This window comes from Quercus suber, unplaced genomic scaffold (assembly GCF_002906115.3).
Source record: "Quercus suber isolate HL8 unplaced genomic scaffold, Cork oak 2.0 scaffold_324, whole genome shotgun sequence".
Lineage (NCBI taxonomy): Eukaryota > Viridiplantae > Streptophyta > Magnoliopsida > Fagales > Fagaceae > Quercus > Quercus suber.
In genome coordinates, this window is record NW_027069777.1 from 638421 (window position 1) to 653899 (window position 15479).

The window sequence follows — 15479 nt, forward strand, 5'->3', positions numbered from 1 at the left end:
CTTTTTTTATAATTCACTACGTTGCTAAAAGATGCATTAGACTTTTTTTTTTAATATATAAATGTTTTCTTAAATCCACCGAATACTACACTAAAAAAAAAGTCACTACTTTAAGAATTAGATGACACTATGTCTACGTTGCTGCTATTTAAGATTCATTAGACCTCTTTTTTTTTTTTTTAGTGTAGTAACTAAAAAATAAGAAGAATTAGATTACACACTATCTACATTGCTGAAATTTAAGAGGTATTAGACTTTTTTTATATATAATTTTTTTTCTTTTTAAAATTTAAAAAAAAAAATTCTGCAATATGGTAAAGCTACTTGGCGCAACCACAACGTCTAAGACCAACTTTTTTTTTTTTTTTTTGATAAGTAATAAGACTATTATTCAACAAGAAACAACACAAACAGCCATTACAAGAGTTCATGATGGTGAACACACAAAACAGCAAACAAAAACAACTGAAAATAGAATAAGAGAAGCAACTTAGGTGGCACTACTAAGGGTAGAAAAGAACTCCAAAGCAAAAGAACAGTTTGAATAACCCCAGCACACAAACAACCAACTTTTATTATATAGTATTGTATATGATATGATTAAGAAGTAGGTCTCATGCATTGGATCATGTGCAACAATGCTAATTATCATGCAATTACTACTTTCAATTTCTAATGATTAGTGTTGATTCCACATCACTACTCTTTCTCTAATTATATGGTCAAATATTTAGTAATTGGGGAATTCATATCTCTATGGTGCTTGTTGATTCTAGCTTTAGGGGTTAGGGTCTAGGGACCTTACCCTACTCAACCCGAAGTTTTTGGGTTTACCCTACCCAATAGGAAATTCAGGCATTGGGAATGGGCATTTCTTGCATCTAAATTTGACAGGTTGGGTACGAGTAATACCCTACCCGATAGTTTTTTTTTTTTTTTTTTTAATTTTTTAATTTAAAAAATAATAATAATAATACTAGCCCCATCGCACGGGCGGAGCGCATGCGATGAAGAAAACCATAAAAATAGAAAATTAAAAAATAACAAAATTTAAAGAAGTGTTTTTTTTTTTTATATATATTAAAAAAAAAAATTGCACCTTCAAATTTGAGGATATCTAAAGGTCCACTGATTGCAACATGTGTTTACATCTCTCAACACATTTACCATCATTCCTATCTAGCTTTCAGATATTTAACCTGAATATGGGATTCCAAAAGTATTTTTTCAAAGTTTCCTAAATCAATTTGGAGAAGTGCAAATATTAGATATTTGTAATTCTTGCCTTACCCATCTAGCTTGGCCTTCAGTTTAGTTGGGATGAATCCAAAAAGAAAAGAAAAGAAATGCATTTGTTGAAAAATTCATCAAATCAGTCGAGTTGCCTGATTTTGAAAGCTAAGTTCCCTACATGGTAGAAACTTAAACCATGTCCTTAAAAAAGCGCCTAATCTAAAGATATTTGATTAATATGTGAAATGCAAATCTGATAAATTTTACACATTTGAAAGCATGATTGTTTGATCATTAACCATTATAATCATATAACAGAGAAAGAACAAAAGCATTGTTCTCTGAATCCAAATGAAATTAAAAAGAAAAATATTGAGGCGGAAGAGAGATTTCAGAAAATTACCAAGAAGGAAACGAATGGTAAAGCTAATTGCGGGTACAAAAGACAGGAGAAAAATATTAGTGAGTCACGTTGAGTAAAAAATCCCCAAAGCCTTATTAATAAGATCTTATTGGGTTCAATGAATTGACACAACATAGATTAGATAATTTCAAGGTTCATTAACCTTAATCTTCTTAACTTTTGTACTCAATAATTCACTTAGATGGATGTTTATGACGTAGTCCTACATTTGACACAAAAATTAAGAAATAATTTAGAATACATAGTGCAAATTAGACTTCAATTGTAGAATCTAATTAAATTTTAATTTAAAATCTAATTGAATTTTCTCTTAATTTTGCTTATATATATATATATATACATGTCATGCTAACGAATACCCTTAGAGGCTAGAGCATTCGTTAACAATCTAGTTAAAGAAAATTTTTATGGGAAAAGAAAAAAAAATTAATGTTTTGACAGTTTTTTTTTTTTTTTTTTATTTTCCATAAAAGTGATGTCAAAACTTTTATAAAATAGATTATTAACCAATGCCCTAAAGGCATTCGTTAGCAATTTCTCTATATTTATATATATAAGGAGTCCTCACAATCCTTCCTTGGCCTAAAAGAAGGCCACTAGGGTGTGGACCACTGCTCAATCTATCAAGGCTTCCCTATAAGCAATCATTCGTGTCCGTTTAGAATCAGTTTATTTAGTTTTTTGTTGATTTTTTTTTTCTTGAAAGTGTGTTAAAGTATAATTATAGTTTAAAAAGAACGGGGTTTTAAAAAATTATACATAAAAACTAGAAAACAAAAGACTAATTTATAAATTAGTCCTAAATATGTACAAAATATTTGATGACCAAGGGATCACCACGACTCAGAATGATGGTCCACAAAGCCGACCTAACAATCATGTCATAGAAAAGAGTCAATCCACCCCTGAAAAAAATGCTTCGAATAGCTTGTCCCATGAGAAATTATTGTGTACTCTCAGAGTATCATAAATGTGTATTTCCTCATCTCATATGAATGGTGGGTTCTACTAATTAAATTCATAGTGGGACTCACCATTCACGTGAGAGAAGGAAGTACACATTTATAATACTCTGGGAGTACCTAATAATTTTCCTTGTCCTACACCCTACTTGGATCACATAGGCTTCCTAAGGAAGCCATTATCTCCCTTACATTAATAACATCTACATGTTGACAATCCCATTCTATTAAATATGAGGAATCTATATATATATATATATATAGAGGGGAATGTTAATAAATGCCCTTAAGGTATTAGTTAATAATCCATTTAAAGAAAGGTTTTATGGAAAAAAAAAAATTAATATTTTGACAACTTTTTTTATTTCTCATAAAAATTGTGTCAAAAGTTTCTTAAAATGAATTATTAACCAATACCTTAAGGTGGCGTTTGGTACGGGAGAATCCACATTACTCTTGGTATCCAGATTCCTAGGAATGTGATTCCTAGGAATGTGATTCCTAGGAATGTAGCTATTCCTATGTTTGGTTTCATTGGGAATTTCTTTAAGATTCCTAGGAATGTGAGATGATAGTGTTTGGTTTATTCCCAGGAATCTTCAATGAATTATTTATTTTTCCCATTCTATCCTTAGATTTAAATGTGAAATACCAAGTCTTTAAAAAAAATTTATTCCTCTAAATAAATAATGAAAAACAAAATATAAACTATTAATTAGCAACACATTCATTAAAACTGTAGTCTAACATTTCAACAAATAATAATTTTTAAAATAGCTTAATCCATAACAAAACAACTGACAATGTTTAGGTCTATAAGACCACAAAAGTAGCAATAAAAGTAAAAGTAGTTCATCAACAATGAAACAAATGTGATCAAAGTCAAGAGAAGTTTTGGCGGGAAAAGATAAAGACAAGAGAAAAGATATTTATGATTTGTTTTATATTTTATCTTAATTGCTTAAATGATAAGAAAAAAAAGGTTAAAATTGTCAATTTATAAAAAATAGAATTTCCTTTAAGCTTGGGAATCTGGATTCCCACCTGTTTCAAAGGGAATCCACATTCCCACTGAGAGGGGTTTAAGGGGGGAATCCAGATTCCCCTGGCATCTGATTCCCTTACGTAATTTGTAACCAAACATGGGAATCTTTAAACATTCTCGGGAATCCTAAAACATTACCCCGTACCAAACGCTACATTAATAGCACTCATTAGCATGACCCATTTTATATTCCTATCTAACCCAACAAATATGAGTATTCGTGCGTACCATTGAAAGAATATATTAATATAGAACAGAATAGCATATTGTTTACCTTAATAAGTGGTCAAAAAGAATTAATTTCAAAATAAATGTGAATCGTAGATCTTGCATTAACTGGTAACCATGAATAAGCTTACAAAACACATGTCAAAGCAAACATGTAAGCCAATTGTGGTGCCGCGCGTTCCTATCAAATAAACTATCAACATCAGATAACAAGGTTTATAATTTTTAAAAGGATTAGTTAGAAGTTCCTATCAAGAGTCCTAGTTTAATATTCTAATGGAACCATCATGGGTCCAATAAACCAATCTGGCATTGGGCAGCATGGAAGACAATTGCTCTAAGATGCAGCAAGAACAAGAAAACCACTCTCAAACAAACACGGGAATAAGAGCCATTGGAGAAATTCCGGAAATTTTGTGAACTGCATGTGTTTAATTTTTGATGGTGGTGCTCATAATTAGAAGTCACCCTTTTAGATCTCAAATTTATTGCATCATTAAACAACTTGTAGGTATCATTTTCTCATAAACCTTCACCGGCAACCCCATAAATGGTAAGAGTCCAACTTTAAAAGCACATAGATATAAATGTATAGACAATGCTAGGATCATAACTTTTGTTACAATTTGCTCACTTACTAAGTCATGAATGGTGGAGTAGAAGTGATGAGTTCACAATTCCTCCATTCACGTCTTGATACGTGGCAAAAATTGTGGTCCTAGCATTACTTTAAATATACTAAATCATATACGAATTCTCATGATTGTTGTGAATTATGATTATAGAAGCAATGAATCAAAAGTGTGATTTTTTTTTTTTAAAAAAAAGGAAAGTTTGTTATTGATTCTAATTTTGATTCACCACTAAAATTACTTTTTAGCAATTTACAACTTAGGATTTGTCACGAAAGTGTTGTAAAAATATTGTAGACAGACAATTTTTTTTACAATTTTTTATATTTTTCATAAAATGGTATCAAATTTTTTCTAAAATGGTTTACTAATAAATACTCTAATAACACCCGTTGCTTGGACCCAAAAACAAATTCTTTTAATGAATAATTCTTATCCAAGAAGCAAAAACTGCATAACATTAACACATGCAAACCAGCAACAAACAACCTTAAACTGCAATCTATCTCAAAGTAGAGCAGAAACCTCCAATTCCCCCCTTTAACCAAACGAACAACAGAGAGTTACAAGAGACTGATTCTCTACATTATGTTCAGCCTTCTAATATTGGGATTCACTTCCTCAACCATTGTTAATTCAACGCGTCTCATAGTCATTGCCATATACCAATATTCAAAGAATTATTGGCACAAACCCCAAACTTTCACAATAGAATTAGTGTGTGTTTGGCAAAAATTATTTTTGCCAACTTATTTTACTATTTAGCTTATTTTTGCTATTATTTATAGATTTCACCGTACTTTTTAGTAATATTCATGAATCTTACTTTACTATTTCAGTTAACTTTTACTTTTATCTATAGTTCTTTCAACAAAAAATTTTCAGTTTCAACAAAATAAGCGAATCTCAATCAAACCCTTAGAAGCCATTTTGTCGGTAATTAAATTAAAACCCATATGCTATTCTTATATATTGGTACTCCTCTTGGAGACTTTGGACTGTGATAGATTATAGATATGACCCCCAAAATTCTCAAGAAAAATACTAATATTACGAAAAAGTTTATGATTTTTGTCATAATTCACGCGTGATAATTCGTGGTTAAAAGAAATGATAAGTTTATTTTGATTTATATATTTAATACTCACAATTTGTTCACATTTGCGCGACGAATTATGACAAAAATTATATAAATAATTACTGTTTCAATTATCAGCGGTTGTACGCTAGCTACCTTCCTCTATCAATACAGCTGCGCCCGTCAGCTACAGACTACAGCCATCTAATTTGACAGCATTTTGTAAAGGAAGCATGACGTTCATTGAGAAGTAAACGATGTCGCTTTAGTTTATTTTCATGGGCCAGAACTAGTTTACGACAAAAAAAGTGTAACAGGTGTTAAGGTTTTGACCTTTGGCCCACAGTTAGTGTCCACGTGGTAGGAGTTTGCGTCATTGGACAGCTTTTTCTATGGTGGATCCTTCTACTGTGAGGCCCTTTTTTTGCGGTGATAATCAAGATACCAGCAAATGATCAGTTGCGAACACTTGTGTTCACCACTCATTGCTGACTTCTGGAATCATGTGACACTGTAGCTTTGTTAACCACACTGAAAACAAAAACTTCCTGCAACTAATAATTGTAATTTGTAACTCTTGAATTATTTTCACAAATAATCAACACAACTACTCTTATTTTGAAAATTAAGGTAGCTAATTAAGTAATTACATTACAATTTATGTATAACTTATATGAGATTATTCATATTAGGTTATGCAAAAAAAAAAAAAAAAAAAAAACTTTCTCTCTATTTTATGATAAGAACATACTTTTTTATTTTATTTATTTATTTTAACTAACAATTTTTCAAGACACTCAATATCTAATAATTATGTACATTATTTCATTTGAATATTATGTCTTCATCTAATTTTATTTATTTATTTGAAACAATCTCCTTCTATTGGCTAAATTAACAAATGTCTATACTCTTTAGTCATGATATCGTTACCAATGTTGTAAACCACAACTCAGAGACTGTCTCCCCCTCAATTAGATTTCTCTAAAAACTAGTTTTGAAATTAAATTTCTCTGCAAACTAGTTTTGATAAAAGCCTTTCAAACTTCCATTAAAAAATTAACATTATTATATATTTTGAAATTTTAATCATTGAATTGCATGTTATTTATGTTCTTAATATGCATGTCAAATTTCATTCAAATCAGAAGTTAGTTACTATTCAGTCCACAAACACATTTTTATGTATAATTTAATATTACAAAATATTGAAATTTAAATATTTGATTGATAACATATTGATTGATTTTTTTGAAAATTTGCACGCATAAAGAATATACTAAAAAAAATACAATTTAAATTGTAGATTTGTCGAAAATCACATTCAATAAAAAAAATATATATAAGTTACCTTTTTTTATTGGAGATCTTATATTTAAGTGGCTCTTAATTTTTTTTAAACCTTATTTATTCTTAAGAATTTCGCTTACATGTCACATTGATTGAAATATTTGCGGAAAATATTTTAATAATTATGAAAAATGAAAGGCTCATTAAAAAAAGCAATAATACAATCCAAATCCTTGTGATTATGTTTTTATTTATGTATTAAGTTATCAGATTTTTATAACGTTTATGAGTCTTCTCCATAAGTTAGAAACCATCAAGATTTAAATATTCCATTTTTTAAATCCACCCCAAGACAGACCTACAATAATTAATTATTATTTTTCAATTAAAAAAAAAAAAACCCTATAAATCGATCAAAACGATTAAAATCACGCAATACGGAGAAAAATTAAAAAAAGTGAAAAACACAGGAACCAAAGTACCCATGAGACCACGACCCGCATGAAAAACGAAAAGCCACGTGTCAGTTTAAAAGCAGTCTATTTTCTGTCGGTCACCCAAATCCTTCGGTAATGTCACGGTACACGTGTCCTTCCCTCTCACCTTCTTTCTCTAGAAACCAGTTCTAAATTTAGCTTAAAACAAACCCCCCAATTTCTCAACCCCAACCCACTCTCTCTCTCAAAAATTATCACCAACACACAATACAAAACGCAGCAACACAGCCACCGTTTTTTTTTCCTCTTCTTTTAGGGGAAAAAGCTGCCGCTAATGCTTCCCATTTCGAACAACGCGTTATCGGAAGCATTACCTCACAAAAAACCCAAAATCCCGCCCGAGTTAGTGGACCGCAAGAACACGTTCAACTCAGCGATTCTCCAACCCATTCTCCACCACCACCCTCGCATATGGCTCCTCCTCTCAATCCTCTCCGTTCAGGTCCTCCTCCTCCTCACTCTCCGCTCTGTCCCTCTCTCGCTCTCTCTCCCCCACCCCCACCCCCACACCACCCACGACAGCGACCGCCACTTCCAACCGCCGCAACCTTCCAATTCCACCTCACCCGACCCGCAAGACCAATGCGGGTTGGGTCGGGTCTTCGTGTACGACCTCCCCGCAGCGTTTAACGCAAAGATTCTCGCGAATTGCGATCGGTTAAACCCGTGGACCTCACGAAATTAATTATTATTTTTCAATTAAAAAAAAAAACCCTATAAATCGATCAAAACGATTAAAATCACGCAACACGGAGAAAAATTAAAAAAGTGAAAAGCACAGGAACCAAAGTACCCATGAGACCACGACCCGCATGAAAAACGAAAAGCCACGTGTCAGTTTAAAAGCAGTCTATTTTCTGTCGGTCACCCAAATCTTTCGGTAATGTCACGGTACACGTGTCCTTCCCTCTCACCTTCTTTCTCTAGAAACCAGTTCTAAATTTAGCTTAAAACAAACCCCCCAATTTCTCAACCCCAACTCACTCTCTCTCTTTCTCTCTCTCTCAAAAATTATCACTGACACACAATACAAAACGCAACAACACAGCCACCGTTTTTTTTTTCCTCTTCTTTTAGCGGAAAAAGCTGCCGCTAATGCTTCCCATTTCGAACAACGCGTTATCGGAAGCATTACCTCACAAAAAACCCAAAACACAATCCGAGTTACTGGACCGCAAGAACACGTTCAACTCAGCGATTCTCCAACCCATTCTCCACCACCACCCTCGCATATGGCTCCTCCTCTCAATCCTCTCCGTTCAGGTCCTCCTCCTCCTCACTCTCCGCTCTGTCCCTCTCTCGCTCTCTCTCCCCCACCCCCACACCCACACCGACACCACCCACGACGGCGACCGCCACTTCCAACCGCCGCAACCTTCCAATTCCACCTCACCCGACCCGCAAGACCAATGCGGGTTGGGTCGGGTCTTCGTGTACGACCTCCCCGCAGCGTTTAACGCAAAGATTCTCGCGAATTGCGATCGGTTAAACCCGTGGACCTCACGCTGCGACGCTCTGGAAAACGGCGGGCTAGGTCCGGTGGCAACGGGACTTGCCGGGATCGTGCCGGAGAACCTAGCTCCGGCGTGGTACTGGACGGATCAGTTCGTTTCGGAAATCGTTTTTCACAACCGGCTCTTGAAGCACAAATGCCGGGTTATGGAGCCGGAATCGGCTACGGCGTTTTACATTCCGTTCTACGCTGGACTCGCGGTGGGGAAGTATCTGTGGTCGAATTCGAGCGAGGAGGAGCGCGATCGTCACTGCGGGATGATGCTGAAGTGGGTCCAGGACCAGCCGTATTTCAAAAGATCCAACGGCTGGGATCACTTCATCACGATGGGTCGCATCACGTGGGACTTCCGGCGGTCCAAAAACAAAGACTGGGGCTCCAGCTGTATCTACATGCCGGGCATGCGCAACATCACGCGCCTCCTGATCGAGCGGAACCCGTGGGACTACTTCGACATCGGCGTGCCCTACCCCACCGGATTCCACCCCAGGTCCGACTCCGACGTCGCCGAATGGCAAAGCTTCGTCCGAAACCGCCGCCGCACCAGCCTCTTCTGCTTCGCCGGCGCCACGCGCGGCGCGATCAGGAACGACTTCAGAGGCCTTTTGCTGACCCAGTGCCGGAACGCCAACGACACGTGTACGGTCGTCGATTGCGGCGGCGTCAAATGCTCCAACGGCACGTCGGCCATCCTCGAAACGTTTTTGAGGTCCGATTTTTGCCTGCAGCCCAGAGGCGATAGCTTCACCCGCAGGTCGATTTTCGATTGCATGGTGGCCGGTTCGATCCCGGTTTTTTTCTGGAAGCGATCCGCTTATTACCAGTACGAGTGGTTTTTGCCGGGCGAACCGGAGAGTTACTCGGTTTTTATAGACCGTAACGCGGTTAAAAACGGTACGCTAGTGGAGCACGTGCTGAAGCGTTATAGTAAAGAGGAGGTGAGGAAGATGAGAGAGAAAGTGATCGATTATATACCGAAGTTAGTGTATGCGAAACCCCTAGAAGGGTTGGAGAGTGTAAAGGACGCGTTTGATGTGGCCATTGATGGTGTGCTACAACGGTTCAAGGAGCAAGAGGAGTGGGGATTCAAGTGGTAACAGAGTAGAGAGAGAGAGAGAGAGAGAGAGAGAGAAAATCTGGGAAATTAGTAATAGTGATTAGTGACCAGTTATTAAAATTTATTTTTTTGGTTTTTGTTTTTGGGGGATTTGATATATGTATTCTTTTACTAAATCCCATGATGTTGTATACGGTTATAGATATTGTTAGTAATTTATTGCTTATTACAATATGTATTCTTTGGGATTCAGTTTTCTTGAGTCTCATATAATTTCTGGGTTTTGTCATTTGGGGGTACTTTTTTGGAAGTGCAAGTGAGAGTGCCAATTCACTGAATGGAAGTGGATGGAGGAGTGAGGACCATCGCATGACAAGTTGGTGGCCCATGCTAGTGTTGATGGGCAATGATGTTGATGTATATGGATGGATAGAAGAGAATAATTTATAGTTGATCAATAAATCATGTGCATTAATAAATATATTTTTTGAGCTAGTTTAAATCCGTCCAATTTTTTTGTATGTCATTTTGTAATTTGCTTAAAGATTTTGTTATTGCAGAATTTGTCATTTACAATTCAATGAGGTTTCAATTTCAAAGAAAATTTTCCACCTTGTGGGAAATAATTATTAACTTGTGGTGCAGCCTGAAGCCTATTTTTTTTTTCTTTTTAAAATTTGTTGTTTTCTCAATTATTTTCATCCTAATCCAAACTTTGGGTTTTATTTTTTATTTTTTGGTTGTTAACTATGAATACCAATTATACTTCATGTTGGTGGTTTCAATGAAGATTAGGACTTAGGAGATCAATTAGCCAATAGAGAGACAGAGAAGAGAAGTCAACCACTAATCAGGGAGCTAACTCCGGGTAAATTGGCAGCATTACTATGTTCCTTATTAATGAAGCAAGGTACAACACTTTAATAGGGAGCATAATAGGGTACAATACTTTAATAGAGAGTCGGAACTTGAAGTTAAGTTAAAGAGGACGGCTTTGTTGCTAGTTGCGTGTAGTAACTCCAGCTTCCAATTCTACCACTTAATCGCCAAGGGTTTTTTTTTGTTTTTTTGTTTTTATAAATTTTTTAAATATATTTATTTATTATTTATTTGGGTGTTTGATGTGTGCATTTACTGCTTGGTAAAGACAATTTTTTTTAAAGGGCTAGATTGTTTGTTTTGGATAAAATTAGTTGTAGGGACACAATTTGCAACCCAAGCCTAAAGAAGAATTGGGTGATGGCCCAGTAAGCCCAATACAATAAATTTATAGAGAATGAGTTAAAGAGTTAGACCTTAACGAAGTTAATAACAGTTAATATGGATTTAGAAGATAATTAATTAAGAACAAGATATACAAGACTGGATAAATTCACTGTCCGAGGAGATCTTTCTAGGTATAAATCAATATGAAGGTTTACAAATACAATTTGGAGTGCTACAGTATTCCTTATCATGTTTTTTCTCTCCCCTATCTCATGGGAGGTCTTTTCTTATACATAGTTCCTTTCCAACCATCTTAACTCTACACTTGTTAATCATCTAAGCCTTCACTTGACTACATGTCCTATCAGACATCTTTTTTGGTTTTCTGTGAGTTGTGGTAGCTGAGACTACACTGTTCAAGGGTATTTTCCACATAAATGCTGTCAGAAAAGTTGCTATAGTACATTTAATGCGGTGGTAGCAGCTTTTTCTTTAGATATTTCTAAGTTCCTATCGCTCTTGTATGTGCATGAGGCTCATCCTTATCGTTGAAACTTCTTGGAAGGTCACTTAGATTGTCGAAATATGGATTTGATCAGTATTTATCATATCCGAGAAGGAGTTCCTCTTCGAACTATATTCCTCCATTTCTTCTTTATATGACTCTCAACTTGGGGCCTCTCCTAATCATTTACTCATCCTCGGACACGCCCACGTCTCCAGAAAAGGCCCAAGGCCCAATATACAAATTTGGGTTCTTACCCCCACATTGGTTAATTGTTACGTGCAACAGCTTCGGACTTTAGTGAGCTTAATTGTTTTTAACTTTACTATTGGTAATTTTTGTTGTCGGACTAATTATTTTGGGCTTGTAATTTTGTTTTAGATTTTAGGTCTTTAATTTTTTTTTTATGGCTTTAAAATAAGGAAAATGTTAGAGTTACAAACTTTTTAACAAATTGCTAATGAAGTGAATGGTTATAATAAGTAAAAAAAATAATGTAAATGGTGGGTCCTAATGCAAACCAAAAAAAAAAAAAAAAATACTACCTTAACAGTTTGTAAAAAGCTAATGAAGTGAATGGTTATAATAAGTAAAAAAAATAATGTAAATGGTGGGTCCTAATGCAAACCAAAAAAAAAAAAAAAAATACTACCTTAACAGTTTGTAAAAATGTTATAGAAAAATTTGTGACTATAGTATTACTCTTAAAAGAATCAATAATATTGTTAAGGGGACAAATAATAATTTTATAGAATAAAATTACTAAAATTGATACATATATATATATATATATATACACTATTTAAAACGAAAAAAAATTAGGAGTGCCATTGCCCACAAGGTCCAAGTCTCCCTTTGTCCCCAGTGCAAATACACTTACTAATATGTGTTGCACACAACATACACAGCTTATGGCCTTTGATTCTCCCCTAAACTATGTAAGTTCCATTTTTTTCCTCGTTCGGACAGTTCTAGCAAAGTTGTATTGGATCTGTTTATTTGATGTGTTTAATGCCTTTTCTTTTCACTAAAATAATGTGATATTAAAATTAATGTAAACCATAAGGAATTATTTAGTTTACTCGGAGGACCATCTTGGTGGTGTCTAAGGGTCCTCCCAAATGAGGTTGATAAATTGAGGATTTAGAGGAAGTGAATGCGGATAGAGACGAGGGTATAGTCGTTAATTACCGAATATTGCTATGCAGAGATGTCGAAAGCCGTCGTCGCTCTGTTGTTTTCTTGTGAAGGTGGTTCTTGAGAGGTTCAAAGCTTAGATTGGCAGGGTATTTTGGTCTTTATGATTTTTAGAAGTTGTGTGATTATGCTCCTTTATAACATATGAAATTTTTTAGGGTATAGTTTAGCTCCAACCACCAAATGGAATATGATATTTGTATTTGTCATGTGCAATATGTATGACTTATTTAATCTAACTAACCAAGTGAGTTATGTACATTGCACATAATGGGCGCGTCTCATCTTCCTATTAGTGGTTAAATCCCAACTATGTCTTTTTTTTTTTTAAATTACTATTTATTTTTTTATTGGATGGGTGGAACGCTGGTTATTACTTACTACTAATGTGGTTCTTTCAGGTAGATTGAATAATTTCTTGTAAATTACTAACCTCCTCAACCTTTAAGAAAATGTAAGAAATCTTTATATTTTGATGAGCAAAACTCCATACTTTTGGTCCGTTTGGATTGAGGGACAGGAAGAGAGAGTAGAGTAAAATAGAGTAAATTTAGTACAAAATTAGCTTATTTTTAGCTAACTCTACTCTACTCTCATTCACTCTCTCTCCTTCCCCCCTCCATCCAAACAGGATATAGGATTTGATACATGAGTTTCTCAAAAAAAAAAAAAAAAATGATACATGTAACAAATACTCTCCTTATCCTACGATTAATTACGTTCAATCATAAAATAAGTTAAATTAAAGATAATTTTAAATTAAAAGTTAATCTAAAATACTTCAAATGGTGCCATGTTTACTTATCAGAAAAGCCATAAAAGTTGATGGAATCTTTTTTATCCGTTTGTATACTTTTTCTCATATGAATACTTTATTATAAATAAAAGGCTACTCTACTCATATTCATATAGTTAGCCAAACCCTCAAAAGTAAGGAAAAACTACATAGATCAAACTTTTGTCTTCCATCGAGGAGTCAGGGTCATTGTTGTTGGCAGCAATAATTTAGATGCAACTGCAAGTTTAGGACAGGAAAAAAAAAAATAGTAGTTAAAAATTACGAGTGAATCAATAAAATGGCATTATCTAGGGGGTAAAAAAAGAGAGGAGATAGTTGGGCGTTCAAAAAAGAATTTTCCTGCACTATTTTTAGTTTTAACATAGATGATATGTCTTTTGAGACTTGATGTCCGTATTGACAGCGATCATATGCAATATTGAGGAAGCACTTAACAATCACATATATTGAATTTGTCAATTTCTACAAAACCACACACACATATATATATATATATATATATATATATATAATATACCACTTGGTTAGCAAAAAAAAAATAAAATAATATACCACTTTTTATAGTTTCCAATATCCATTGTCGTGAATCAAAAAAATGGCATAAATTGTGTAAGAACCAGATTTGAATTACTAGTCCAACGAGTGGATAGACTTAGGCCCAAAAAACTCAAAACAATGAATTTATAGAGAGTGGGTTGAAAAACCGGGCTCTAGTTAATCAAACAGCAAGTTAAGTAGGTATTGATGACAAAAGAGTAAAAATAAATAAGTTTGAATTGAAGAAACATGTCCTCGAACTTTGTCGAGGATATTGTTTCTTATATAATGTTCTTAAGTAGGGTTACAAGTCTTATTTTAGATTGCTACAGTGTTTCTTTCTTAATTTTCCGATCTCCCTTCTCGTTGCCTCCTCACTTTTTTTATACTGTCTTTCCTTTTCATCTCCACCTTCCACGTGCATGTCAGATAGTTGGTGTTGATACTTGTCTTATCAGCACCTTCCATAAGTCTCCATGTAGTAGCTATAAGGCTGAAACCCACTATTCATGTATCACCTCTACATTAATGCGGCCAGAGAGTTAGCTGCAGGGCATTTAATGTGGTGGCAGCAGCTTTTTCTTAAGATATTTTAGGACACTTCCTTGTCCTGAGTTTCCATAGTGCCTATCCATATCAACTGAGTGTTCTTGGAACATTTCCCCGGACGACAGGTCACCTTTACGGACCTCGGCCTTGGTTAGCAGAGGAGTCTCTCATCCTCGGCACAACCCTCCGGACTATTATAATCAAAACTGACTTCTTCACTTGTCAATAGGGGCTCTTTTAACAACATTTCCCCTCTTCAAACGCCATTTGTCCTCGGCTTGGACCTTAGATCCTTCTATACATAAATAATGGGTTCCGAGGCCCAATGCTCCTACAAATTATTTTCTATTTTTTGACACATTTCAAAGGGAGAATGGAAGATATGAATATATACATTTATGTTAGAAATATCGAGAAGTGTCATTTAACTTTAAAGTCATTAGCACAGAAGGTATTTTCAAAATAAAGACAATTTTGACGCGATTTATCTCTTCACTAGGAGCATATATGGCATGCTAGATTGCCCTAAATTTTAGGCTAATAAGGTAGTTTGCTTGAAATCAACTTCTTTTTCTTCCTTTTCCAAAATTAATACTGTAACAATTGGGTACAATGTTATAGAGCCAGAAAGCTAAAAGAGCTTGAATTCACAATTTGCTAGTAAGAAATGATTATATTTGTTGTCAACGGCTCTATTTTTTACATATTTCCAATTATGACATATGGG

The 15479-nt window shown here is 34.7% G+C and overlaps 1 protein-coding gene across 1 annotated transcript; it reads left to right on the plus strand.

The window, feature by feature from the left end:
- Positions 1-8356: 8356 nt before the first annotated feature.
- On the plus strand, positions 8357-10454 carry LOC111992972 (xyloglucan galactosyltransferase XLT2). Its single transcript, XM_024024822.2, has one exon. It carries the CDS (start codon positions 8485-8487, stop codon positions 9997-9999), a length of 1515 nt encoding a protein of 504 aa, XP_023880590.2. The 5' UTR covers positions 8357-8484; the 3' UTR covers positions 10000-10454.
- Positions 10455-15479: the final 5025 nt, after the last annotated feature.

Bases quoted from the DNA above. Each gene is read 5' to 3' on its own strand.
- LOC111992972 (XM_024024822.2), top strand. From the start codon at position 8,485: ATGCTTCCCATTTCGAACAACGCGTTATCGGAAGCATTACCTCACAAA.